General features: G+C 39.3%; 1 protein-coding gene across 3 annotated transcripts in view; it reads left to right on the forward strand.

The window, feature by feature from the left end:
• The window catches only part of NAXD (NAD(P)HX dehydratase), a 63,804-nt gene that overhangs the window by 33,339 nt on the left and 4,258 nt on the right, over positions 1-26,207 (forward strand). For all 3 annotated transcript variants that reach the window (XM_043996693.1, XM_043996692.1, XM_043996691.1), the window contains 5 exons: positions 1,144-1,252; positions 11,346-11,396; positions 11,490-11,594; positions 12,873-12,993; positions 25,849-25,969. In XM_043996693.1, coding sequence (XP_043852628.1) covers positions 1,144-1,252; positions 11,346-11,396; positions 11,490-11,594; positions 12,873-12,993; positions 25,849-25,969 — 507 coding nt within the window. The remainder of the gene's footprint in view (positions 1-1,143; positions 1,253-11,345; positions 11,397-11,489; positions 11,595-12,872; positions 12,994-25,848; positions 25,970-26,207) is intronic.

The following is a 26,207-nucleotide window of genomic DNA, read 5'->3' on the forward strand; positions in this document are numbered from 1 at the left end:
CAGGGGCAGCTAGGTGGCGCAGTGGATAGAGCATTGGCCCTGGAGTCAGGAGTACCTGAGTTCAAATCTGGCCTCAGACACTTAACACTTACTAGCTGTGTGACCCTGGGCAAGTCACTTAACCCCAATTGCCTCACTTAAAAAAAAATGAGCTGCAGAAGGAAATGGCAAGCTACTACAGTATCATTGTCAAGAAAACCCCAAATGGGGTCTGAAGAGTCAGACACCACTGAAATATGACTGAACAACAACACTCAGATTATACACCATTGTCATGGGACAGGACTTAGACAGAGATATTGCACTTAATTTTTAACTTAAAATTAACTTTTAGTTTTATTAACTTTTTTTTTTTTTTGGTGAGGCAATTGGGGTTAAGTGACTTGCCCAATGTCACACAGCTAGTAAGTGTTAAGTGTCTGAGGCCAGATTTGAACTCAGGTCCTCCTGAATCCAGGGCCGGTGCTTTATCCACTGCGCAACCTAGCTGCCCCCATGTTTTATTAACTTTTTTTTTTTTGTGAGGCAATTGGGGTTAAGTGACTTGCCCAAGGTCACACAGCTAGTAAGTGTTAAGTGTCTGAGGCCAGATTTGAACTCAGGTACTCCTGAATCCAGGGCCGGTGCTCTATCCACTATGCCATCTAGCTGCCCCCATGTTTTATTAACTTTTGAACCTTGTTGATTGACTAACTTTTAGAAGGCAAAGGTGAAATTGTCAGTAATTTCTTACTCTAATCTTTTCTTAATATTCATCGTGGGAATTCTGAATTGCTTCAGTATCTAGTGTATCTGTGATTTCCTCAGGGTTTATGTTCCTTTCAGTAATGCTTATTATAGCCTCTTTAAAACCTATTAGTTAGTCTCCATGAGTTAATGTGGACAAAAATTCACCACCTTTCACCCAGGCTCCTAGTGATGAACCTTACCCAACTATCACACCTGGCCTTCATTTGACAGATATACAATGCATTGTGATGTCCTAACTCAAAAGCTTTCCAGTGCTCTTGGACTTGCAGTATAGCTTTTACTCACTTCCACTCTAAAAACGAGGTATCATTTTAGGAATTTAGTGTAGGGATAAAATTGTGCCCTAAAGAGTTACAAATGTAAATCATTTTGTATTTTTTTTTTCCTATTTAGTGATAGTCCAAATGCTGTTCATGAAGTTGAGAAGTGGTTACCCAGATTACATACCATTGTCATAGGACCGGGTTTAGGCAGAGATGATGCCCTCCTAGAGAATGCTAAGGTAATGTATCTAATCATTGGTTGTCTCCTTTAATCACCTTAAATTTTAATGCTTGACATGTAAACCAAAACATTTTATTTTCCTTCTTTTTCTTTCTTTTTTTTTTTTTTTTGGTGAGGCAATTGGGGTTAAGTGACTTGCCCAGGGTCACACAGCTAGTAAGTGTCAGGTGTCTGAAGTCAGATTTGAACTCAAGTCCTCCTGAATCCAGGGCCAGTGCTCTATCCACTGTGCCACCTAGCTGCCCCTTCCTTATTTTTCAATGTTAAATGTGTGTTGCCTTTGTTTAGCATAGTAGGCCTTTGTGTGGAATAAATATAATTTAATAATTGGGAAAAATTGTTCTGAATTATTATAATGAGGTACATATTTCACAAATTATATAGAAGCACCTACTGTGCTCCAGTTTTCAGAGTATAATAAAGAATAGTATACAAAAGCATTTTAAAAATGCCCTCGTGGATAAAGCACTGGCCCTGGTTTCAGGAGGACCTGAGTTCAAATCTGACCCTAGACACTTGACACTTAGTAGCTATGTGACCCTGGGCAAGTCACTTAACCCTCACTGACGCTCCCCCCCCCAAAAAAATGCCCTCAATCCATCTCTTCTAAAGCTTTTCTCCATAGATAGCATCATTATATATGTAACATATATATTGTATATTTACATGCTATACACACAGTCTCTGGCAGGCTTTTTTATGTATATAAAGAGCATATGAGGAAATGTTGTTAGGTCCCCAGTTTATGAGTTTATTTTAAGGCCTCAGCAATCTGTCTTCCAGCCTCAGCATTCAAGGTGACCAGCAATTTCTTTTTTTTTGTTTTTTTGGGGGTTTTTTTTGTTTGTTTGTTTGGGGTTTTTTTTTGTTTTTTGTTTTGTTTTGTTTTGTTTTTCCGAGGCCATGGGGGTTAAGTGACTTGCCCAGGGTCACACAGCTACTAAGTGTCAAGTGTCTGAGGCCGGATTTGAACTCAGGTACTCCTGAATCCAGAGCCGGTGCTTTATCCACTGTGCCACCTAGCTGTCCCCCACCAGCAATTTCTTAATGATCAGATGTGATGGTCTTTTCTCGGTCCTCATTTTTCTTGACCTCTCTGTTGCCTGTGATGCTAGTGACCACTCTCTCCTCCTGGATGCTGTCTCCTCTCTTGGCTTTTCTTCCACCTGTCTGACTACTTCACTCTTCTTTGCTGCTTTATCTTGCTAACTGCAGGTATCCCTAATCCTAGACCCTAGTCTCTTTTTACGGTTTTGCTGTATGACCTCATCAGTTCTCATGAATTTAATTATCTTCTCTGATGATGATTCACAGACCAATATAGGTAGGCTTAGTCTCTCTCAGAGCTTTAGTCTCACATCTCCAGCTACTTAGTAGACGTTTCAAATTGGGTGTCCCTTAGACATCTTAAACTCAACATGTCCAAAACAGAATTCGTTATCGTTCACCTCAAGCTTACCCCTCTTTCAGACTGCCCTATTTCTGTTAAAGGCACCATCATTCTTCCAGTCTCCAAGTTGGCAAACTTACCTTGTCCTCTGTCTCACTCCCTCTCACCCCACATATCCAATTATGTACACAATCTTGCTGGTTCTACATTTCCCTCATCTAGACAAACCCTGTTCATAAAGCCACCACATTAGGCATCCCCATTGCTTCTCATCTTGACTTTTGCAGTGACCTCCCAGTTGGTTTCCTTCTGTAGGTCTCTTCCCACTCCAGTCCACATTCCCCACAATTACCAAGGTGATTTTCTATAAGCACAGCTCTGACCATGTTACTTCCCTACTCGGCAAACCTTAATGGTCCCTGGTTGCTTCTATGATCAAATATGAATTCCTGTTTGGCTTTTTTTCCTGCAGGGCAATGAAGGTTAAGTGACTTGCCCAGGGTCACACAGCTAGTAAGTGTCAAGTGTCTGAGGCCAGATTTGAACTCAGGTCCTCCTAAATCCAGGGCCAGTACTTTATCCACTGCACCACCTAGCTGCCCCCTGTTTGCTTTTAAAGTCTTTCACAATCTGGTCCCAACTAGCTCTCTTTCTAGCCTCACTGTGCATTGCCCCTTTCTTGTATTTTCTTTCTTTTTTTTTTTTTTTTTTGGTGTGAGGCAGTTGGGGTTAAGTGACTTGCCCAGGGTCACACAGCTAGTAAGTGTCAAGTGTCTGAGGCTGGATTTGAACTCAGGTCCTCCTGAATCCAGGGCCGGTGTTCTATCCACTGCGCCACCTAGTTGCCCCTTTCTTGTGTTTTCTGATCCAGTTAAACTTGCCTTCTCTTCATCCATAGATGATAGTCTATCTGCTATGTCTGTGTCTTTGTACTGCCCATCCCTCATACCTATAATGCTCTCCCTTTGTCTCATAGAATCACACACTACTTTCTACACAAAGCCTTTTCTAATTATCCTTGTCTTTTGTAATGGTACCTCCTTCCCTGCTTTGTATTTAACTACCTTGAATTTTTATATGTGTATATGCACATATTTACATAGCCACATATATGTGTATATATGTTTTTGTTCAGTCATTTCTCTTTTTTTGGCTTTTGATGGATTTTATCATTGTCTTGAGTTATTATTTGCATTTTAATAGTATTTTATTTTTTTCTGGTTACATGTAAAGATAGTTTTCAACATTCATTTTTACCACCTTCTTTTTTTTTGTGGGGAAATGAGGGTTAAGTGACTTGCCCAGGGTCCCACAGCCAGTCAAGTGTCTGAGACCAGATTTGAACTCAGGTCCTTCTGAATCCACAGGGCCGGTGCTTTACCCACTGCACCACCTAGCTGCCCTTCAACATACATTTTTGTAAGATTTTAAGCTCCAGATTTTTCTCTTTCTCTCCCACCTCCCCAAGACAATACAATCATGTTAAACATATTTCCACATTAGTCATGTTGTGAAAGAAGAATCAGAACAAAAGGGAAAAACCACGAGAAAGAAGAAACAAACAAAAAAGTGAATAGTCTGCTTCAGTCTGCATTTAGACTCCATATTTCTTTTTCTGGTTGTGGAGAGCATTTTCCATCATGAGTCTTTTGGAATTGTCTTGGATCATTGCACTGCTGAGAAGAGCTAAGTCTATCACAGTTGATCATCATGCAATGTGGCTGTTACTGTGTACAATGTTCTCCTGGTTCTGTTCACTTAAGTCTTTTCAGATTTTTCTGAAATCTGCCTGCTCATCATTTCTTATAGCACAGTAGTAATTCATTATATTCATATACCACAATTTGTTCAGTCATTCCCCAATTGATGGGCATCCCCTCAATTTCCAATTCTTTGCCACATTCAGTCATTTTTCAATTGTTTGACTCTTTGTGACCCCATTTAGCATTTTCTTGGCAAAGATACTGGAGTGATTTGCCATTTTCTTCTCTAGCTCATTTTACAGATGAGGAAACTGAGGTAGACAGGGCTAAGTGACTTGCCTAGGGTCACACCACTAGTGTCTGAGCCAGAACTGCTAGTGTCTAAGCCAGACTTGAACTCAGGAAGTCTTCCTGACTCCAGGCCCAGCTCTCTATCCACTGCACCACCTAGCTGCCCCATATATACATACATATACATATATGCATATGCACATAAAACATATGTAATATTATGCCCATACTTATATTTATATACTTTATTTTTCCTGATAGAACATAAGTTCCTTGAGGGTAAGGTCCTTCCTCATTTTTGTGTCTTTTGAATCCCCAGTGCCTAAGACAATGCATGGTACATAGTTGGAGCTTAATAAATACTTGTTGACCTTTATCAGTGAAAGTAGATAGATCCTATATGAAAAAAGATATATCCTATTGTTCTGCCACAGAATAAGGGTTCCTTTCCTGCCATCTCCCCAGTGTTCAGGATTTTCTTGCTTCCCTGTGAATCTGAATAGCCCACTTTAGGTCTTTTCTTTTTTTCTTTGATGATAAAGGAACTCAATTTAAATACATCACCAGCACAGAATTTCCATGAACTAGTAGCTTCCCATGGTATATATTTCATGGGGGCTTGAAATAGACAAGATCCATTTAAATGTTTTAGTGGAATTTGTTTTCAATAGCTTTAAACAGGCCTATTTCTGATTTAAGTAGAGCAGAAGATGCCACTGTACAGACCTAATTTAGAACCATTGATAAGATCTGGGTTAGAAGCTGGAAAATGATATTTCTCTTTTCAATCCTTGTCCTGTAAAGTTTTCCATGGACAAATAAAGTCTCTGATTTGTAAAACAATGTAAAGAACTATTTTTATTAATTGTACATAACATGATAACTGGAAGAGAAGTTGGGGCATGTCAGAAGCAAGGAAATGAGAGGTGTGTCTGGTTCAGATTAATTGTGATTATAAATCAGAACAGTAGATAAGATCATAAATTATCTGCTGTTCAAAATTTCATCTTAAATAGCTCTTTTTGTCACTTTCCAGTTTGTCTTTTTCCTGTAATGAATTGTTTTTCATTTTTGCCTTCCCAGACAGCCTAGATCCAACATAGTTTAATTATCACTAACAAGCAATAACAACAAAAACAAAAGACCTACTGATGTTTTTAATTGATTGAGATGAACTTAAATTTCTTCACTTAACAGTTGAGGTATGACACATTCAGTATTGGCCCCATTCAATGATTGTTAATTTTGCAAGAAAAAAAGTACTTCAGATTACATGTGCTTTGTAAGTGTGAATACAGGTCATTGTATTTATGCATAATGCCGTGTTGCTACAGTAACGAATGAATGGATAGAACACTAAAATTTGTAATCCTCATGTGCTGCTACTACTCTGGTTGTCAAAATACAGTCAATTTATGTTCATGAAAATGCCCAAATTTGGGATGCTATCAGGGAAGGATTTGCCGTTTAGACCTGGAAGTTAGTAATAAGAAAGGACACAGACACAACATATACTCTCTGGCCTTGAATTGAGAGAACAGGAAGGGGGATTAGGGTTTGGAACACAATGCCTGTGTGCTTCAGTAGGAGGTGATGGTTCAATTCTGAAATAAGAAACTGTGATAATAGAAGCCTTGGTGGCGGAATGAGTAGCTATTCATTTCTTTTTTAAATGGGCTGAGAGAATAGGGAGTGATTAATGAGCCAGCAGTGGGTGCATTCAGGATAAATAATTTGAGAGGCAATCAAATACAATTTAAAAGTAGCACTGGATGACACGTCGTGCAAATTAGAGGCATTGAAGATTCTACTGGTTTTGAAGGGATGTGGAATTAGCATGGTGAGTATAAGTAGTTTGTCAGGTGGCGCCATTCAGATGCTTTAAATTTTATCCACTTACTCAAAAATGGAATTTAATAATAGTTTAGAGGAGATGGATTCTGGTCTCATGGTGGGGTAAGGGAGATGGGGGAAGAATTCTCACTGGGGAATTCCCATTTGTGAACAGCATGGTTGCTTTTGCCAAGCATATCTTGAATCTGCATTGTTGCTTGCTTTTCTCTGGTACTTGGCACTCTTGGGTTATTTGGTATCTGAGGGACTGGCTTCTCTACATTTGGCAGATCATGGGAAAAAATAAGAATAGTAACCAAGAAACAAGGCACACCGTATCTTCTGTAAATAGAATTGAGAAAGGCCTCTGCCAGGATCCCCAGTCAGGTGGTATTCCATCCCCCAGGGAGACTCATGATTATTGAAAGATACTTGACCTTTGAATGTCATGCCACTGGCTCAGTGTGTTGATAGTTGAATATTATGACAGATTATTGGGCCATCATTTGTTGACCCTGACCCCTCAATGTCCTTGTCAGCACTAATCCTAGAGTTAAGCAGACCGACTCTTGGGGGGACTGTATGTGCCAGCTATTGCTATATCCTACTTTTATAGTAGCCACAGGGTACAAAGTAATAGGTGGTTGATATAAAAATGGTGGAAACTTTTCAAGGAAGTGACCACTCCATCTTAAAATTTATGCTTAAGAAGGAGAGGAAAGCCGGGCAGAGACTGAAATGTCTCACCTTGCTTTAAGAGAGTAAGTTTCAAAGGATTCCAAAAGAAGTTAGGTCAGACAGACTCTGTGGACTAAAATTCTTCAGAACAATTAGCCCAAGAGAGATGTTTTGACCCTTTCTCGTTATAGTTCCTGGGTATGTGTCTGAGACCTTTTCTCACCCTGGTGTTCTGGCCTTTCCCTGGGGGCTGCTGTGTTCTGTACCCTGTGTACTCTTGTTCCTACCTGCCCCTAGTGTCTGCAGATCTCTCTCCCTGTCTCCCTGTGCCAAGATGAACTGCACAAAATGATTCATGACTTCTGGATTTCCCCCATTATGATTAAGTCTGGTTTATTTTCTAGATCTGACTGGAGGAGTTCATGAAGGAGAACTCACTGCCCTGCTTCCTATCACTCTGCCATCTTGGCTTTACCCCATACATCCATTTTAAAAATACATGTGGGGGAGGGGGGGTACAGCTAGGTGGCGCAATGGATAGAGCACCGGCCCTGGAGTCAGGAGTACCTGAGTTCAAATCCGGTCTCAGACACTTGACACATACTAGCTGTGTGACCCTGGGCAAGTCATTTAATCCCCCATTGCTCCACAAAACAAAACAAAACAAAACAAAACACCAAAAAACTAACAACAACAACAACAACAAAAACCATGTGGATTAGATTAAAAAAAAACAACAACCAGATAATGGAAGATGAATGTAAAAACATGTCATAGTCTTATAAGAATAGTTTTAAGATCAAATGAGGGGTGGGGTGGGGGGGGCGCAGCTAGGTGGTGTGGTGGATAAAGCACCAGCCCTGGATTCAGGAGGACCTGAGTTCAAATGCAGCCTCAGACATTTGACACTTATTAGCTGTGTGAACCTGGGCAAGTCACTTAACCCTCATTGCCCTGAAAAAAAAAAAAGATCAAATCTTGGTCCCTAAAAACAGATAATGAAACACACTTCCCTATTATCAGTAGAGAGATTTGTAATATGGACTCTGGTACAGAATATTGTTTACTCTGTCAATCCAACAATTAAGGGCCTGCTACTGATCACAACTCATTGTGATCCAAAGACAAAATGAAAAATAGTCCCTGTCCCCATGGAGCTAATGTTCTTCTGAGGAGGGAAATACAACATTCAACAAGCATTTATTAAGCACCTGTTGTCTGCTAGGCATATAAGCAAATAAGTGTAAACATGATAATTTGAGGAGAGAGTGTTAGCAGATAGAAAGATTGGGAAAGACTTTTCGTTGGTGGTGTCACATGAGTTGAGCCTTGAAGGTAACTATGGATTTTAAGAGATAGAGGTGTGGAGGGAATATATTCCAGTCATTGGGGGATAGCCTAAACAGATTTTAAAAGTTAAAAAGGAAGGGAATGAAGTGCTACATTCAGGGAACAAGAGGTAGGGCAAGTTGGCTGGAATATTGAATGCAAAGGACTAAGAAATGTGCAGTAAATCTGGAGAGGTAAACTACTGCTAGATTGTGAAGGATTTGAAATGACAAACAGGGAATTTATATTTTATCCCAGAGGTAGTAGGGAACCATTGAAAATTCTTTAGTAGGAGAGTGACTTGTGTTTTAGGAATATCACTTTGGCTTCATCAAGAGTGGATAACGAGGGGGGAGCTAGATGGCACAGTGGTTAAAGCACTGGCCCTGGATTCAGGAGGACCTGAGTTCAAATTCGGCCTCAGACACTTGACACTCACTAGCTGTGTGACCCTGGGAAAGTCATTTAACTTTTGGCCTCCCTTTCCTCATATGTCCAATGAGCTGGAGAAGGAAATGGCAAATGACTCCATTATCTGCCGAGAAAACCCTCAAAGGGGCCATGAAAAATCGGACACAACTGGAAAATGACTAAACAACAACAATAATTGACTCTGTAATCCTGGACTCTGTTATACTGACCTGACCAGTCATAGCATAGATGCCTGGTTTGGCTGTGATTTGCCTTGAGGAGTTTGTACAGCAGTGGTGTCTCCTGACTAATACCTTTTGAATATAGTATTCTAATGCACTTTGAGTGGGTTATAATTGCCTACCACTTGATCTGTCCAGGTTGAAGAATAAACAAGTATAAAGCTAGACTGTTGTCTGTTCTGAAGTTCTCAGTCCTAAATTAAGCTAATTATTTCTCCAAAAAACAAAAAAGCTAATTAGGCTCCTAGGAAACAAACCTGGAAGGCCTCTTCTGTGAGGGAGTAAGAAGGAGGCATTGGGATTTGAAAATAGCAAAGTGGCTTTTAAATGTTTTCTTTTCTTTTTAAAAAATAATTATTTATTTTTAGCATTTCTTGCTTTCTAAATTTTGAGTTCTAAATTTTTTTCCTTCCCGTACCCACTGAGAAGGCAAATAATATGATTTCAATTATACTGTGAAATCATGCAAAACATATTTCCATATTAAGCATATTTTTTAAAGCAAGAAAATTAAAGTAAGAAAGCAAATTATACTGTAATTTGCACTCAGAGTTCATCAGTTGTCTCTCTGGAGGTGTATAGTATTTTTTCATCATGAGTTTTTTGGAATTTAGAATGGCTTTGTAACAACTGTGGAGAGTGGAATAAATTGAATGGGTGAGAGTAAAAGGATGATGCTTTTACAAACATTATCTCATTTAATCCTCATAGCAACCTGGATGATAAGTGCTATTATTATTTCCATTTATTTATTATTTTCCAGTTTTTTATAGTTGAGGAAACTGAGGCAGACAGTGGTTAGGCAAGTTGCCAGGGGGCACAAGCTAATAATAATATTAATAATTAACAGTTACCATTGTTGTTGTTCAGCATTTGGGATTTTCTTGGCAAAGATAGTGGAGTGTTTTGCCATTTCCTTCTCCAGCTCCTTTTACAAATGAAGAAACTGAGGCAAATACAGTTAATTGACTTGCCCAGGGTCACACAACTAGTAAGTGTCTGAGGCCAGATTTGAACTCAGGAAGATGAGTCTTCCTGACTCCAGGCCCAGTACTCTATTTCCACCGTGTTACCTAGCTGTCCTGACATTTATTAATCACCTACTAATTGCCAGGCACTGTGCCAAGTGCTTTTTAATTATTATCTCAGTTGATCCTCACAACCCTTTGAGGTAGGTACTGTTATCCCCATTTTATAGATGAGGAAACTGAAAAAGGGTTAGGAGACTTACCCTGGATCAGTTAGTGTCTAAGGCCATATTTAAACTCAGGTCTTCCTGACTCCAGGTCTAGCGCTCTATCCACTATACCACCTCTTAGCAGTGAAAACCCAGTTGACAGTGGGTTACATATTTTATAATGAACACAGTCAGTGTAGTTAGTTGAATCACTATCCAGTGGTGTTTAGCAACATGGGGGTAGGAGAAGGCATATGGTAGAAGCAACCTAAGTTTGCAGTTTGACAAGGTATAACTGGTGATAAGATGAGCAGGAAGGGATTCAAGGTTAACTAGCAGTCTGTGGTTGAATTTGTCAAATTTGGGGTTGACTTGAAAGAGAGAGAATTGGAGGCTAGAGAAGAAATGATAGACTGAAAGAATAGGGAGGGATGGAGGAAGCAGAGGTCAGGATGAGGACAAACTATAGATTAAGGAAGAATTTGTATTTTATCCTAGAGGCAATAAAGAGAACCTGAACATTTGTGACAGTAGATTAACCTGATCAGGACGGTTTTAGGGATATTAATTGGCAGCAGTGTAGAGAATGTATTAGAGAAAAGACTTGGAAAATGGAGAGAACTATATAAGGCAAGCTTAATTTTTTTTTGGGGGGGGGCAGGGCAATGAGGGTTAAGTGACTTGCCCAGGGTCACACAGTTAGTAAGTGTCAAGTGTCTGAGGCCAGGTTTGAACTCAGGTCTTCCTGACTCCAGGGCGGGTGCTCTACCCACCTAGCTGCCCCTAGTTCTGTAATTTTTAATCTAACAAGTATATTAATTTTCACTTGCAAATGTTTGGGGTTTTAGATTTAATCTGTGTGGAATATCTTGTTTATTGACTGTATGACTCTTATTCTTGGTCAAGAACATTTCAGTGCCAAGATGAAATGAAAAAATGTGGCCCTTTCATCTAAAAAGAGAATGCTAGATTTTCTGCTTGCTCCTTTGGGAAAGGAAACATCACAGATGTCTTAATATAAATTTCTTCTCTCCTAGGGCATTATAGAAAAATCCAAGGCCAAGGGTATTCCTGTGGTCATTGATGCTGTAAGTAGTGCTACCTTGCTTTTCCTTTCCTATCCTATGGTAAGGGACCCTTTTAAATTCTGCCAAGTAAACAGCTGTTATCGTTTTATACAGGATGGGTTGTGGCTCATTGCTCAGCAGCCTTCCCTTATTCAAGGTTACCAGAGGGCAATTCTCACACCCAACTATATGGAGTTCAGCAGACTCTATGAAGCCATGGTGAGTTAACTGACCAGAGAGGAGGTACCAACATATACTAGACCCAGGTTTGAGGTCAGTGCTGTCACTTGCTGGTTGTGTGGCCTTGGTCAAGCCGTCTCCACTCTTCAGTTTCCTCAAGTGTGAGATGAAAGGGTTGCACCAAGTGATATCTAAAGGTCCTTTCTAGCTCTGTGATCCTTAATTAAAAGTTATATTCTATTTTCTTCTTCTAAGGGAGAGAAATTGTATTTACAACTGTTTTAATATTAAGATTTTTTTACTTCTTTATTCAGATCATATGGGACAGGATAAATCACATTATGATTTTCAGCAGATTTTTATTTATTTAAAATTTTTATTTTTTTATGTTATCTTCATTTTAAAATATATCTTTCCCTTATTCCTCACCTATTGAGTCATCCAGTGTAGCAAAGAATAAGAAAAGAGAAGAAAAATCATTTCAGCCCATGCACCTAACACATCTACTAAATCTGACAGTCTACACAATACAAATCTTTAGCCCTCCACCTCTGCAATGAAAGGAGGGAGATCTAATAGACTTCTTAGTGCAGCCTTTCTGTTTTGTTGTTCAGTCATTTTTCAGTTGTGTCTGACTCTTCATGACCCCATTTGGGGTTTTCTTGGCAAAGATCCTAGAGTGGTTTGCCATGTCCTTCTCCAGCTCATTTTACAGATGAGGAAACTGAGGCAAACAGGGTTAAGTGACTTGCCCAGGGTCCCATAGCTACTAAATGTCTGAAACCAAATTTGAACTCAGGAAGATGAGTCTTCCTGACTCTAGGCCAAGCACTTTATCCACTCTACCACCTACCTACCACCAATCTTTCTGTAGGATTCTTTTTTACTTGAAAAATAGTAAATAAGGGAAGAAATAGGTATATGACAATTTATTTTCCTCCATTCTCACTTTCTCTCAAGCTTGCTATTTTTTAAAGCTTATTATAATTCAAGATTAATTTTCTATGGCATTCTTATGTGTAAGGTCCTCCCATTTTAAAAAAAAATATTTTTTTTATTGAACAGGTATGTATTTTATTTCCCTCCCATCTCTTCCCCCAACTCTAAAAGACCAGCAAACCAGAAGAATATTCATAGTAAATAAATAAAAACAAATTCTCGAATTGATTGCATCCAAAAATATGTGCCTCACTATGCATATTTATTGTCACCTCTCTGATCTCTCTGTTATGGAGGGGAGTAGCATTCATCACTGGTCTTCTGGAATCACCACTTTTGCTGATCAGTTCTTTCATTTTTTTTCCCCTTGTGTTGTAGCATAAAACCTCAGTAGATAGCAGTGATCATCATGGATGTGTGTTGAGACTTAGCCAAGCCCTAGGAAATCTGACAGTTGTTCAGAAAGGAGAGAAAGATGTTATTTCAGATGGTGAAAAGGGTAAGTAATGGGATTTTACTTAACTGTGACAGGGCTAAATTTTTCATATACGTTACTACTTTTGGGGTCATTTCATATTTTAATCAAGCCACTTTGAGATAACTTAAGACTTTCTGGTCTTCCTTTAGGTTATATCACCATTCTTTAGAGGGATTTCCTTGCTTTTTTAAAAAATTGTTTTCATTTAATTTTTTTTTTTTATGTTTTTGGTGAGGCAATTGGGGTTAAGTGACTTGCCCAGGGTCACACAGCTAGTAAGTATTAAGTGTCTGAGGCTGGATTTGAACTCAGGTACTCCTGAATCCAGGGCCAGTGCTTTATCCACTGCACCATCTAGCTGCCCCCCATTTAAAATTTTTTTAACATTCATTTAAAAATTTTGATTTCCAAATTCTTTTCCTCTCCCTAGCCCCTCCTCCACCCAAACAATATGATACCAATAATACACGTGAAGTCAAGCAAAACAGGTTTCTATGTTGCTAAGAATGAACAAGAAATATAATGTGAAAAAAATATGCTTCCGTCTACAGAGTTCACTTTTTTCTCTGGAGTGGAGAGCATTTTTCATCATGAATCCTTTGAAATTGTCATGGATCATTGTGTTGATCAAAGTAGCCAAGTCTTTTCACAGGTGATCATTGTTCTCCAGCTTTTATTGACTTCACTTTGCATAAGTCTTCTAGGTTTTTCTGAAACCATCCCTTTCATTTTTTTTTTTCATTTTGGAGACAATTGGGGTTAAGCGACTTGCTGAGGGTCACACAGGTAGTAAGTGCCTGAGGCTGGATTTGAACCCAGATCCTTCTGACTCCAGGGCTGGTACTCTATCTATTATGCCACCTGGATGCCCTGCCTTTCATTTTTTTTCTTACAGCACAATAGTATTACATCACAATCATATACCACAACTTGTTCGGCCATTCCTCAATTGATGGGCATCCACCTCAATTTCCAGTTCTTTGCCACCACAAAAATAGTTGCTATAAATATGTCCTTTGTTTTCCCCTTTGATTTTTGGTGGGATACCGCAATTGGCCTTTTTCCCTCCAGCATTTGCCATTTTCCTTTTCTGTCATGTTAACCAGTCTAATAGGTATGAGGTGTTGCCTCAGAGTTGTTTTAATTTTCATTTTTCTAATTATTCGTGGTTTAGAGCCTGTTTTCATATGCCTATTGATAACTTTAATTTCTTCTTCTGAAAACTGCCTGTTCATATCCTTTGGCCGTTTATCAATTGGGAAGTGAATATCAATTGGGGAGAGAATAAATAACAATTTATTGTTATAAATTTGGCTCAATTCCCTATATATTTGAGAAATGAGGCCTGTAGCACAGAAACTTTCTGTGAATTTTTCTATTTCCCTGATTCACCACTCTGTTTCTTAAATAGTTTGAAATCTGGTACTGCTAAAGCACCTTCATTCATTTTTTTTCATTGATTCCCTTGATATTCTTGACTGTTAGTTCTTCCAGATGAATATTAGCTGCAGCCCAATTCATTGTTCTGCTCTTTCTCTTTTATTGATGTAAACATTAAAGACATAAATTTTCCCCTAAGTACTGCATTGGCTGCATTCCACAAATTTTGGTATGTTGTCTTATTTTTGTCATTATCTTTAATGAAGTTATTGATTCTGTAATTTGTTCTTTGACCCACTCATTCTTTTTGTTTTTGTTTTTGTTTTTGTTTTTAGTGAGGCAATTGGGGTTAAGTGACTTGCCCAGGGTCACACAGCTAGTAAGTGTTAAGTGTCTGAGGCCGGATTTGAACTCAGGTACTCCTGACTCCAGGGCCGGTGCTCTATCCACTGAGCCACCTAGCTGCCCCAGACCCACTCATTCTTTAGGATTAGATTATTTCGTTTCCAATTAATTTTTAATTTATGCTTCCAAGACCCTTTGTGGAATGTAATTTTTATTTCATTATGGTCTGGAAAGGGTACATTTAATATTTCTGTTTTTCTACATTTGTGAGATTTTTATGGTCTTAATACATAGTCACTTTTTGTTTGGGTGCCATTCACAGATTTTTTAAAAATTTCATTTGTTTGTTTATTTACCTATTTATTCATTTTTTTATTCATTCATTCATTTGTTTGTTTATTTGTCTATTTATTTATTTTTGGTGGGGCAATGAGGGTTAAGTGACTTGCCCAGGGTCAAGTGTCAATTGTCAAAGACCGGATTTGAACTCAGGTCCTCCTGACTCCAGGGCTGGTGCTTTATCCACTACACCACCTAGCTGCCCCCTATTCATAGTTTAAAAAAAAAAGTATATTCCTTTCTTTTCCCATTCACTTTTCTCCAAGGATCTACCATATTAACTTTCCTGAAATTCTATTCATCTCTTTTACTTCTTTCTTAGATTTATCTAGTCCTGTGAGAGGTAAATTGAGTTTCCCCACTAGTATGATTTTTATGGTCTGTTTCCTCTTATAATTCATTTAACTTTTCCTTTAAGAATTTGGTTGCTATGCCATTTGGTTCATATATGTTTAGTATTGATATTACTTCATTGTCTGTGGTACATTTTAGCAAATTGTAGTTTCTCTGATTATCTCTTTTAGTTAGGTCTATTTTTGCTTTTGTTTTGTCTGAGATCATGATTGCTACCCTTGCCTTCTTCACTTTAACTGAAGTAGAAGATTCAGCTTCAGCCCCTTATTTTAACTATGAGTCTCTTTCTGTTTTGAGTGTGTTTCTTGTAAACAGCATATTTTTGGATTCTGGTTTCTAATCCATTCTGTTAACTGTTTCTGTTTAAAGGTGAGTTCATCTGGAGGGGATTTCCTTTTGAGCCATATTAGGGAAATTTATTGGCTGGTCAAATCTCGTATTTTTTTCTTCTTGATCTTTTGTGTGTGTGTGTGTGTGTGTACACATATATAACTACATGTATATATATTATTGATGCTTTTAAAAATGTCTCTACTATTTTTTTTTTCTTTTGCCGGGCAATGGGGGTTAAGTGACTTGCCCAGGGTCACACAGTTAGTAAATGTCAAGTGTCTGAGGCCAGATTCAGGTCCCCCCGAATCCAGGGCTGGTACTTTATCCACTGTACCACCTAGCTGCCCCCTTTCTACTACTTTTCACTGACTTCTTCTTCCTCCACAATTAATTATCCTTTATAACAAGTAAATGTAGACAGAACAAATTGTCAACACATTGTCTCTGTCTGAAAATGCATGACTTCATGCTGCATATGTAGTCTATCCCCCTTTGGCTGAGAGATGGCAGGAATGCATCACTGTCAATTGTCTGTTTGTTCACTGCATTGATTAAACTTCTAAAGACTTTTCATTGTTGTTTTTCCTGCATGTTGCTGTGACCATCATGCAGTTTGATTTCTTGGTTGTGCTTACATCATCCTGCATCATTTCATCTAGGTCTTCCCAAGTATCTCTTAGTTTTTCACATTTATCATTTTTTTATGGTGCAGTAAAATGCCTTTACGTGCATAGATAACAGCTTTTTCCTCCATTCCCCCAGTCAGTGGGATCTTACTTTGTCTCCAGTCCTTTGCTTAAATCAAGTCATTACTTTTTGCCATTCTTTGAGCCCACAAGGGTAGATACTGTTAAGTTTCTACAGGGGTGACTCAGTCTTATTCCAGGTCCCCTTTAGTGTTAGCACTATCAGTAAATTTCTACAGACAGCAATAGACAACTATTCCAGTTTTGTGACTCATAGCTAATCAGTATCGATTCATTTTTTAAAAATATCTTTTGTTTTTATATTCCCATTATCTCCGAATATATCCCTTTCATACCCACCCAACAAAGTTAAGTACTTTTCAAGTGTCAGGTGCCAGAATGTTATGGAGCAGGAAATTAATGTGAAAAGTCTTTTTATTCTGCACCAACCTGTATGTAGGTTACTGAATGAGAATAGATGGTACTCCCTTTCCTTTCACATTTAATAAAACTTGATAGAAATGGTTGTTCCGGACTTGGTTGAGAAAGGTGGTGTTTGTCATCCTGCGCTGCTGTGTGCTCACACTTTTTCCCCCTAAAGAGCCTGGCACAGGCATGTTGGCTAGTCTCCAGAGGTATATGTGCCCCTACCAGCTACTACTTTATAGTAGCTTATCTTTTGAGCTTTTTGTTTAAAAAAACACCCACACAGGACATTGTTTACTGGAGCATATGGACCCCTTGGACGGTAAGAGGAAGTAGATGAGGAGTTTAGAAAATAGACCACACTCTTGGCAGGGGAGCTTGATTGAGTAGTTGATGGCAGTCTTCCATTATCTAGACATTTGCTGGAGTCCTTCTTAATTTATCTTTGTGATGATTTCTCCCTTCAGAAGGCTGAGGAAACAACAAAGAGTTCTAGAATGGATCTGATTCTTCCTAACGTGGAGAAGCTGGTGGCTGGGATGGAAATGATGGGAAATGTTTGGGGAAATGACCCTCCTATAGTTTGGGATAGAGGAGGAGAAAGCCTTGAATATAGTTTGCTGTGTACCCTTGATTTTGAAAAAGCAAATTTCAAAGGGTTCAGATGAAAGACAGGTAGGATCCCATGGACTGAAATGCCACAAATAAAGATCTTCATTGGTGACTTCCTCTTTGAGAGCACTATTTTTAGGGAGCATCCACCCATGCTTCACCTCAGCCTCACCTTTACTCTCTCCAGATGGCTAACCTTCCTTCCCATCTCTCCCCCACCTGTCAGTACCTCTCTATGTGTTGTCTTCCCCACATTTGAATGTAAGCTCTATGAGGGGAAGGACTACCTGTATTTATATAGCCAGCTCTTAATACTAGTCAATGCCTGGCCAATAGTAAACATTTAATAAACGTTCTCTCCCTCTCCCTCCCTCTCTCTGTCTTTCTGTATCTCTCCCTTGCCCACTCCCTCACCCCCCTCTCTTCCTCTTTTCCCTCCTCCCCTCTTTTTGCCCCCCTTCTTCCCCCCTTTTCCTTTTCTTCTCTTCCCTCCTTTCTCTTTCTTTTCTCTCCTTGCCTCTTCCCTTTCTTTCCATCTGTCCCTCTGCCTATCTGTCAATAGTGGGGGGAAAGAAGAGGATCAGAGAAGGGATAGGACCTTTTCTTGAAATGGATGGAATGAAAAGAGAATGATTTTTGCACTAGAAAAGACAGAACAAAATACCCAAGATAAGTACAGAAGTATATAGGTGATTATATAAGAAAAAGAAAATGTTAGCACCTTATATACAGCCTTTTTGTGTTACATTGAGAGAGATGAATCATCTAGGATATGATTTGAGTTGTAGTATAACTGAATTTGTGATGTTCAGTAAGGTTTTTCAAAAAGGAGGTGGATTGTATTTGATATGCATTATGATTTTTCTCTAGCAAAAGTATGTTGGGGACAGCTAGGTGGCACAGTGGATAGAGCACTGGCCCCTGGATTCAGAAGAACCTGAGTTCAAATCCGGCCTCAGACACAACACTTCCTAGCTGACCCTGGGCAAGTCACTTAACCCCAATTGCCTCACCAAAAAAAAAAAAAAACCAAAACATGTTGACCACTCCCACTAAGTGGAAATGAACTTAACTTTGATTCCTGGGGAAAATGTAGAAAAGATCATTTCCATTTCTTCTAGGATTACTAAACTAGGAAACAAGCAGAATGCTTTGGGTACCGTTTACCTAGATTTTAGCAAAACTTTTTTTTTCTTTCTTTTTCTTTTCTTTTTTTCTCTGGTGAGGCAATTGGGGTTAAGTGACTTGCCCAGGGTCATACAGCTAGTAAGTGTTAAGTGTCTGAGGCCAGATTTGAACTCAGGTCCTCCTGACTCCAGGGCCGGTGCTCTCTCCACTGTGCCACCTAGCTGCCCCTTAGTAAAGCTTTTGAAAAAGCATCTCATACTGCTTTTTTGAGGAAGATGGAGAGATGTAAATGAAGGTGATAATACAATTAGATGAATTTGACATTTGTCGGATGACTGGAGTCACAGGGTAGTTAATGGGATCTGTGTTCAGTGTGTTCTAACATTTTTATCAGTAACTTGGGTTAAAGGTTGCTGTTGTTGTCGTTGTCATTGTCGTTGACTCTTTGTGACCCCGTTTGGGGTCTTCTTGGCAAAGATACTCGAATAGTTTGCCATTTTACAAATGAGGAACTAAGGCAAACAGTTAAGTGACTTTCTAGGGTCACACAGCTAGTAAGTGTCTGGGGCCAGGTTTGAACTCAGGAAGAGTCTTCCTGCCTCCAGGCCTAGTTCTTTCTTTATTCACAGTAGGTGGCTTGTTTGATCAAGTTTACAGAGGACACAAGCCTGGGAGAAAGTGCTAACTGTCCTCAGACATCTCATTTGACATTTGGCTACACTGATTTAGGATTTCTTATCTCTACTGTGCCTTCTCACTGGCTACCCCTCCTCCCAATCTTAAGCTTGATTTTGCGTGTTGTCCTTCTCTATTAGAGTGAGTTCCTTGAGGGCAGGGACTGTCTTTCATATTGCTATCCTCCACACTTAGCATAGTGCTGTTACTAACACTACATCGCAGCCGGGCTCCAGCATAGTTCTGACAGACTTGAACATTAGGCTGAAGGTACTACAGTGAAATTCGGATGGGATAAATGAAGGCTGAAGCCATGTTGTATGAACATCTAGACATGAGAAGAAGGCTTGAGGGAGTACGAGATCCAGTGTCTGAAGGGCTATCATTTGGAGGAGGGACTAGACTGTTCTGTTTGATCTGAGATGGCAGAAGCAGGATCAGTTGCTGAGAGCTGCAGAGAGGCCAACTGCCCTTCTCTCTTGTCCTCACAGACAACACCTGTGTGCTGTCTCTGCCTGAAGCTAGATTTGAACTCAGGTCTTCCTGACTCTTGGGCAGCTAGGTGGTGCAGTGGATAGAGCACTGGGCTTCAAATTAGGAAGACTCTTCTTCCTGAGTTCAAATCTGGCCTCAGACCCTGTAAATATGACTATGGAAATGGCAAACCCCTCTAGTATCTTTGCGAGGAAAACCCCCAAAATGGGGTCATGAAGCGCCAAACGAGACTGGACAACTTCCTGACTTTGGACCAGGTGCTTTATTCGCTGGGCCGATTAGCTCCTTGCAAATAGGGATTGTTTCATTCTTGTAGACTCAGAATTTAGCACAGTGATTGACTCTTTGTAAATACTTTTTGGGTGATTGCTTGAATGTTATAGTTGGGGGTTCATTTTAAACCAGATGGCCACAGAAGTCTCTTCCAACTCTCAAATGCTGTGATTCTGTGGCATCAAATATAAAATGTCTTCCTTCCAAATGTATGCATTTTAAAATTTATTCAGCTTATGTTTTTTTTTTGTTCTTGCCGTACAAATGATCTTCCAAGAAGCTTAAAATAAAGTACGTCGTGGAGGATGTGGATCAGAGGAAGGGGGTAGAGCATCTTTTGTGATTTTTAAACTTTCTTATAGAACAAAGAGAGAATGAAGCAAATGTTTGCTTTTCCCTAGATCTCATTGTGAATGATCAGAAAAGTGTTTCTAAATGCACTTTACCACACCAGTCACCTTGGATAAATAATGAAGAATGAAAGTATTTCCATTATGGCAGCCTTGATTTTTTTTTTTCAAATAAAGTTAATAAACTTCAACCCCTTGAAAGATGGGAGGTGGGGGGGGGTCCTGGTGTCTGACCTAACTCTCCCCTATTTCTGGATGTCTTCTTGTTCAGGTATTCATTAGAGTATCCATTGATACTCTAGGATTTATACTTCATATTTCAGGATGACCTACTATTAACTTTTTTTTTTTTTTTGTGGGGCAGTGAGGAATAAGTGACTTGCCCAGGGTCACATAGCTAGTAAGTGTCAAGTGTCTGAGGCCAGATTTGAACTCAGGTCCTCCAGAATCTAGGGGTGGTGCTTTATCCTCTGTGCCACCTAGCTGCCCCCTCCAACTTTTTTTTGTTTGTTTTGTGGGGCAGTGAGGGTTAAGTGACTTGCCCAGGGTCACAGAGCTAGTAAGTGTCAAGTGTCTGAGGCCGGATTTGAACTCAGGTACTCCTGAATCCAGGGCCAATGCTTTATGCACTGCGCCACCTAGCTGCACCACCCCCCCTCCAACTTTTAACTTTAAACAGAAAAATCTTCTCTCAGGGAAGGAGTAAGTCTGAAAGACTACTTGCCTGAAAATATTTACTTTAGTAGAATCATTTTTGAATCAAGATTCATGATTTCATTGACATACGTTTAAGATATAAGAATAAAGCCTATCCTCAAAGTCTTAGTGCCATTTTAGGCTAGAGACACTTCGTATAGGTCCGCAGTTAGGAGGAAGTGTTTAATAAACAATGACATACATGTAATTTGCATTTGCTTTGAATGGGTAATGTATTTTTTTTTTTAGTGAGGCAATTGGGGTTAAGTGACTTGCCCAGGGTCACACAGCTAGTAAGTGTTAAGTGTCTGAGGCTGGATTTGAACTCAGGTACTCCTGACTCCAGGGCGGGGTGCTCTATCCACTGCGCCACCTAGCCGCCCCGGGTAATGTATTATTAAAATCAAAATTGGATTTTAATCTGATCTGAGTTAACACTTCTCGTAATTGATTTAACACTTGATTATTCAAAATTCTTCTCGTTTTTTTAAAAAAACTAAATGAAATGACTTCTTCATTACTAGTGGGAGAGTCTCTTGTTTGAAATTGTCATTGAATTGATACTCATATCCAGATGCTTTTGAAATTCACAAGTTTGATTCAGTTAATAAATCGGTCTCCTGAGATGTGTCTCTGGTTTCAAGCATTTCTGAATGAAAGCCAGAAATTGTTATTTTAACCTTTTCCCCGGGCTTAGGGCAACCACTGGGATTTGAGAGCACAGATGGATCCCAGGATTGTACTGACATCCTTTCACCTAAAAATTATTCTTATGACCTGTACTCTACTACAGTTTAAAATGGGAAGCATAATTCTTGACCCAGTTCACTTCCTAGAAAGATCAGCGCTTGTCAGTCATTTTGTCCAAGCAGATGCTGGATTAAAAACAGGCCCTTGGGCCAAAGACTCTGCCTCATGTGCCTCTGGGTAAACCACCCAGCCTTTCGTTTCATGTTGGGCTCCCCCATGACGGTTCCAATCAACAAAGATTAAAAGAAATGGGAAAAAACAGACTGCTCCCAGATGGAACCCTGGGGTTTAGTAGCTGCTTAAAACCTGGCTGAAGGGCTTTCTGTTTGGAAGAATCTCTCCAAGGAGAACTCTGGGAGAGAAAAGACAGTAAGTTACAATTTAAGACAGTATTGTAAGAGTAAGACAAATTTGCCTCCAGTCCTCTCCCAAACATCCCAGATTAGAAAAGATGCGATGCTAAAAATGTTATTGCTTTCTAGAAAGAGCTGTCACATTTCTGTCATGTTTTAAGGATGACGAAGGGTTCACCACAACCACAGAGGTGGTGCAAGTATTATTGAACCCATTTTCAACATGAGGTAACCATATCTCAAAAGGGAAATGACTTGTCAGTGGTCACACAGCCAGAATTTATCAGTGGTTACACACTCATATCCTCTACCTGCCAGGTTCACAGCTGGTTGCAAGATACTCATTTTGCACAGATAACTTCTGGATTGGAGCTGCCCAGCATGCCTGGGACAACACCAATCACCAGGAGTCTGCTTCCACAGTCGCAAGATGTCTTTGTTTTTCAGGGATCAAAGGAGAGCAGCTCTTCCTGAGATTGCCCTTGGCAAAGCGGCAAAGCTTTGTTTGTGTTTTTATTAGTGTAGAAAACTTCCCCCTTCAAACTCCCACTGTAGGCTATTTTAGCAGCTGCAGAACCAGGACTTATGTGTTTGAAGCAGACTATCCCACCAGCATGAATAAGTTAATAATGTACTTCTCCCAGCTCTTCACAATTTATAAGTTTTCCTTAAGCAGGTCCTGGAACCAATTTCCCAACCAGAGAAGCAGCAGGAATATATTTTTGCTGCAAAGAAAAATCACTTCAAAGACCCCTTGTTTAAATTGAGAAAATAGTAATTGATTAAAGAAGTAATTAAAGGATCAACAGAGGAGGCAGGTAGAGTAAAATAAACACTTTAATATCAATACATCACCATCCTATTTGCATTGTCTCACCTCTCCTTTCTGCTTGGAAAACAATAGTATTCCTCTAGCCATTCTGGAAAGTGGACCCGAGTTCAAATCCAATCTCAGACACTTACTAGATGTGTGACCTGACCCTGGCCAAGTCATTTAATCCTTGTTTGCCTCAGTTCCTCATCTGCAAAATGAGCTGGCAAAGGAAATGGCAAACCACTCCAGTATCTTTGCCAAGAAAACCCCAAATGGGGTCACGGAGAATCTGACACGACTGAAATAACTCAACAGCAACATTCTGGAAGCAAGTTGAAAGTAGCCCCCTAAGTTACAAAACTGCCTATCTTTTGACCCAGCCATACCACATACCCCAAAGAGATGAAAGAAAGAAAAGGCCTCATGTACAAAAATATGTAGAGATGCTTTTTATGGTGGCAAAGAACTAGAAACTGCTAAGGGACAGGAAGGTGTGCCCATCAATCAGGGAATGGTTGAACAAATTATGGCATATATATGTAACGGGATACTGTTTTTTTGTTGTTTTTTTTTAGTGAGGCAGTTGGGGTTAAGTGACTTGCCTAGGGTCACACAGCTAGTAACTGTCAAGTGTCTGAGACTAAATTTGAACTCAGGTCCTGCTGACCTCCAGGGCTGGTGCTCTATCCACTGTGCCACCTAGCTCCCCAAGTTTTTGTTGTTGTTGTTGTTTTGTTTTTGGCAGGGCAATGGGGGTTAAGTGTCTTGCTCAGGGTCACACAGCTAGTAAGTGTCAAGTGTCTGAGGCTGGATTTGAACTCAGGTCCTCCTGAATCCAGGACCCGTGCTTTATCCACTTGTACCACCTAGCTGCCCCCTACTGTTGTGTTTTAAGAAATGATGGAGAGACCTGAGAAAACAGCTATGAACTTATAATCACATAGTGAAGTGAGCAGAACCAGAATAATTTTTATAGTAATAACAATATTAGCAAGACAAATAAGTTGGAAATACGTAAGAACACCGATTATTGTGATTAGTTATCATGCTAGAGGACCCATGATGTACCATGCTGCCCACCTTTTAACAGAGAGGTCAGATGGACTTAGAATGCAGCCTGAGACATATTTTTCGGATGTGGTCAATATGGGAATTTGTTTTCCTTAATTATTTGTTCTGGGGGGAGTGGGGTCCCTTTTTTTCCCCAAATTGAGGGAGAATGTTGGAGGGAGAGAAAATATTTTATTGTGAATTGAAAAAAAATTCCCCAAGTCGTTTGGTGAGTTGTTAACGTCAACAGATACAGCCAGAATAATTACTTCAACATTCAAGTTTCAAAAAATCCATGAAAACTCCCGCTGGAATTATTTATGCAATGTTTTAATATATGCTTGTTTAAGTGAACAGAAATACCAGTAAAATGCCTATTTAGAATAACAGAGATTTACAGAAATTACCCGATAGTTTATCCAGCTCAACTTCATTTTACAGATTGAGAAACTTGAAGCCTAGCTATGGTTATACACAGTAGCCAATCCATAAGCAGAACTGATTTTTCATCCAGTGGATTTTCAGTCACAATAAGAAGTCTTCCTTCTGGCTTACTTTTTCTTCAGGGCTTCAGGGCTTCTTGGGGCAAATTAAAGAGACACAGACTCAAATTTCACAGGGCAGGGATTTCTGTAATTAGCATTAGGATTCTTAAATGTGGTTTTTATTCTGAATTAGAACCCAGCATCTAAAAATATATTGGAGGCTTATGGAAAATATTCTACATACATGTATACTGTTTTATACTAGATATATTAGATATACTGGAGGTATTATTTCAAGACATCATATTGTTACATTCCACACACAAAAAGTTTGTGTGTAAATACAGACAAGGTTGCATAAAATATTTAAAGTTACTGAATCAAAAATGTAATATTTCCCAAATTTTTTCTGACAGTTGATGTGTATACTTGTGAAATAAGAATACATGAAATAAATATTTTTTATTCTTTTATTTATAAGCATGAAAGAAATATTAGACTTAAAATATGTTTTAAAAAGTGAGTAAGGGGGCAGCTAGGTAGTGCAGTAGATAGAGCACCGGCCCTGGATTCAGGAGGACCTCAGTTCAGATTCGGCCTCAGACACTTGACACTAGCTGTGTGACCCTGGGCAAGTCACTTAATCCCCATTGCCCCGCAAAAAAAAAACAACAACAACAAAAAACCCCCCAAAAACCAAAAAAGTGAGCAAAAGACACTTCACAAGACATGGAGTCCTGGTCACAGACAGTCGCTGCCTTAACAGTGTGATGTCAGTCTTCGTGACTTGATGAAGCCTCTGACATCAAAATTAATATCTTCAAGATTTCCGAAATATTTCAGAGTGGATTCTTATCTTCAGAAGCATCCCTTAAATTTAATATACAGATTTATTTTCCTAACACTTGGAAAGAGAAAAGTTCTTTGGTATTTTATTGATTTTCCCCCCCTCTAGAGCCTAGGTACTGTAACATAAAATGATGAGCATCTCATAGTAACTCAAATCTAAATACTTTTCCCCTTCTAAGTGCTTAGTACCATGAAAAGGGTTTGTTTATCTAAAGTTTTATTGATGCTCTTTTTAAAACACAGTCTCGCTTCTTATGATTCGTAATTCCCCTTTCCCCACTTCTAATAATACTTCTAGAGGACGAGAACTTGTTTTTAGCATATAGTTTACTTCCATTTGTTGCTTGGGGTTTTTAAAATAGAACTTTAATAACTCTCTATTTCGCCATCTCTCCCCTTCCTTTCTCACTTCAAGCATTCAGATTTATAAAATGTAGGAGAAAACACTTAATTCCTGTCTATTTCATGTCCACTTTTGTTTAGTGCTTGTGTGTAGTCATGAAGGAAGCAGTCGAAGGTGTGGTGGACAAGGAGACCTTCTGTCAGGCTCACTCGGAGTCTTAGCACACTGGGCGTTTCTTGCTGGAACAGAAAAAACAAACGGGTATGATTATGTTTTTGTCTTGTTGTACTAAGTGGGAAAATTTCTAGGCTCATTATTATTCCCTTGACATTTTTTCTTCCTAACTAACCCCACCACTGTTCCTCTCTCCCTCCCTAATTTCACAAGCACTTGGTATCTGGTGCATTTTTTGTTCTTTTTAAAAAAATACTAGATTTGGGGGCAGCTAGATGGAGCAGTGGATAAAGCACCGGCCCTGGATTCAGGAGATCCTGAGTTC

The sequence above is a fragment of the Dromiciops gliroides genome, chromosome 3, assembly GCF_019393635.1.
Source record: "Dromiciops gliroides isolate mDroGli1 chromosome 3, mDroGli1.pri, whole genome shotgun sequence".
NCBI lineage: Eukaryota > Metazoa > Chordata > Mammalia > Microbiotheria > Microbiotheriidae > Dromiciops > Dromiciops gliroides.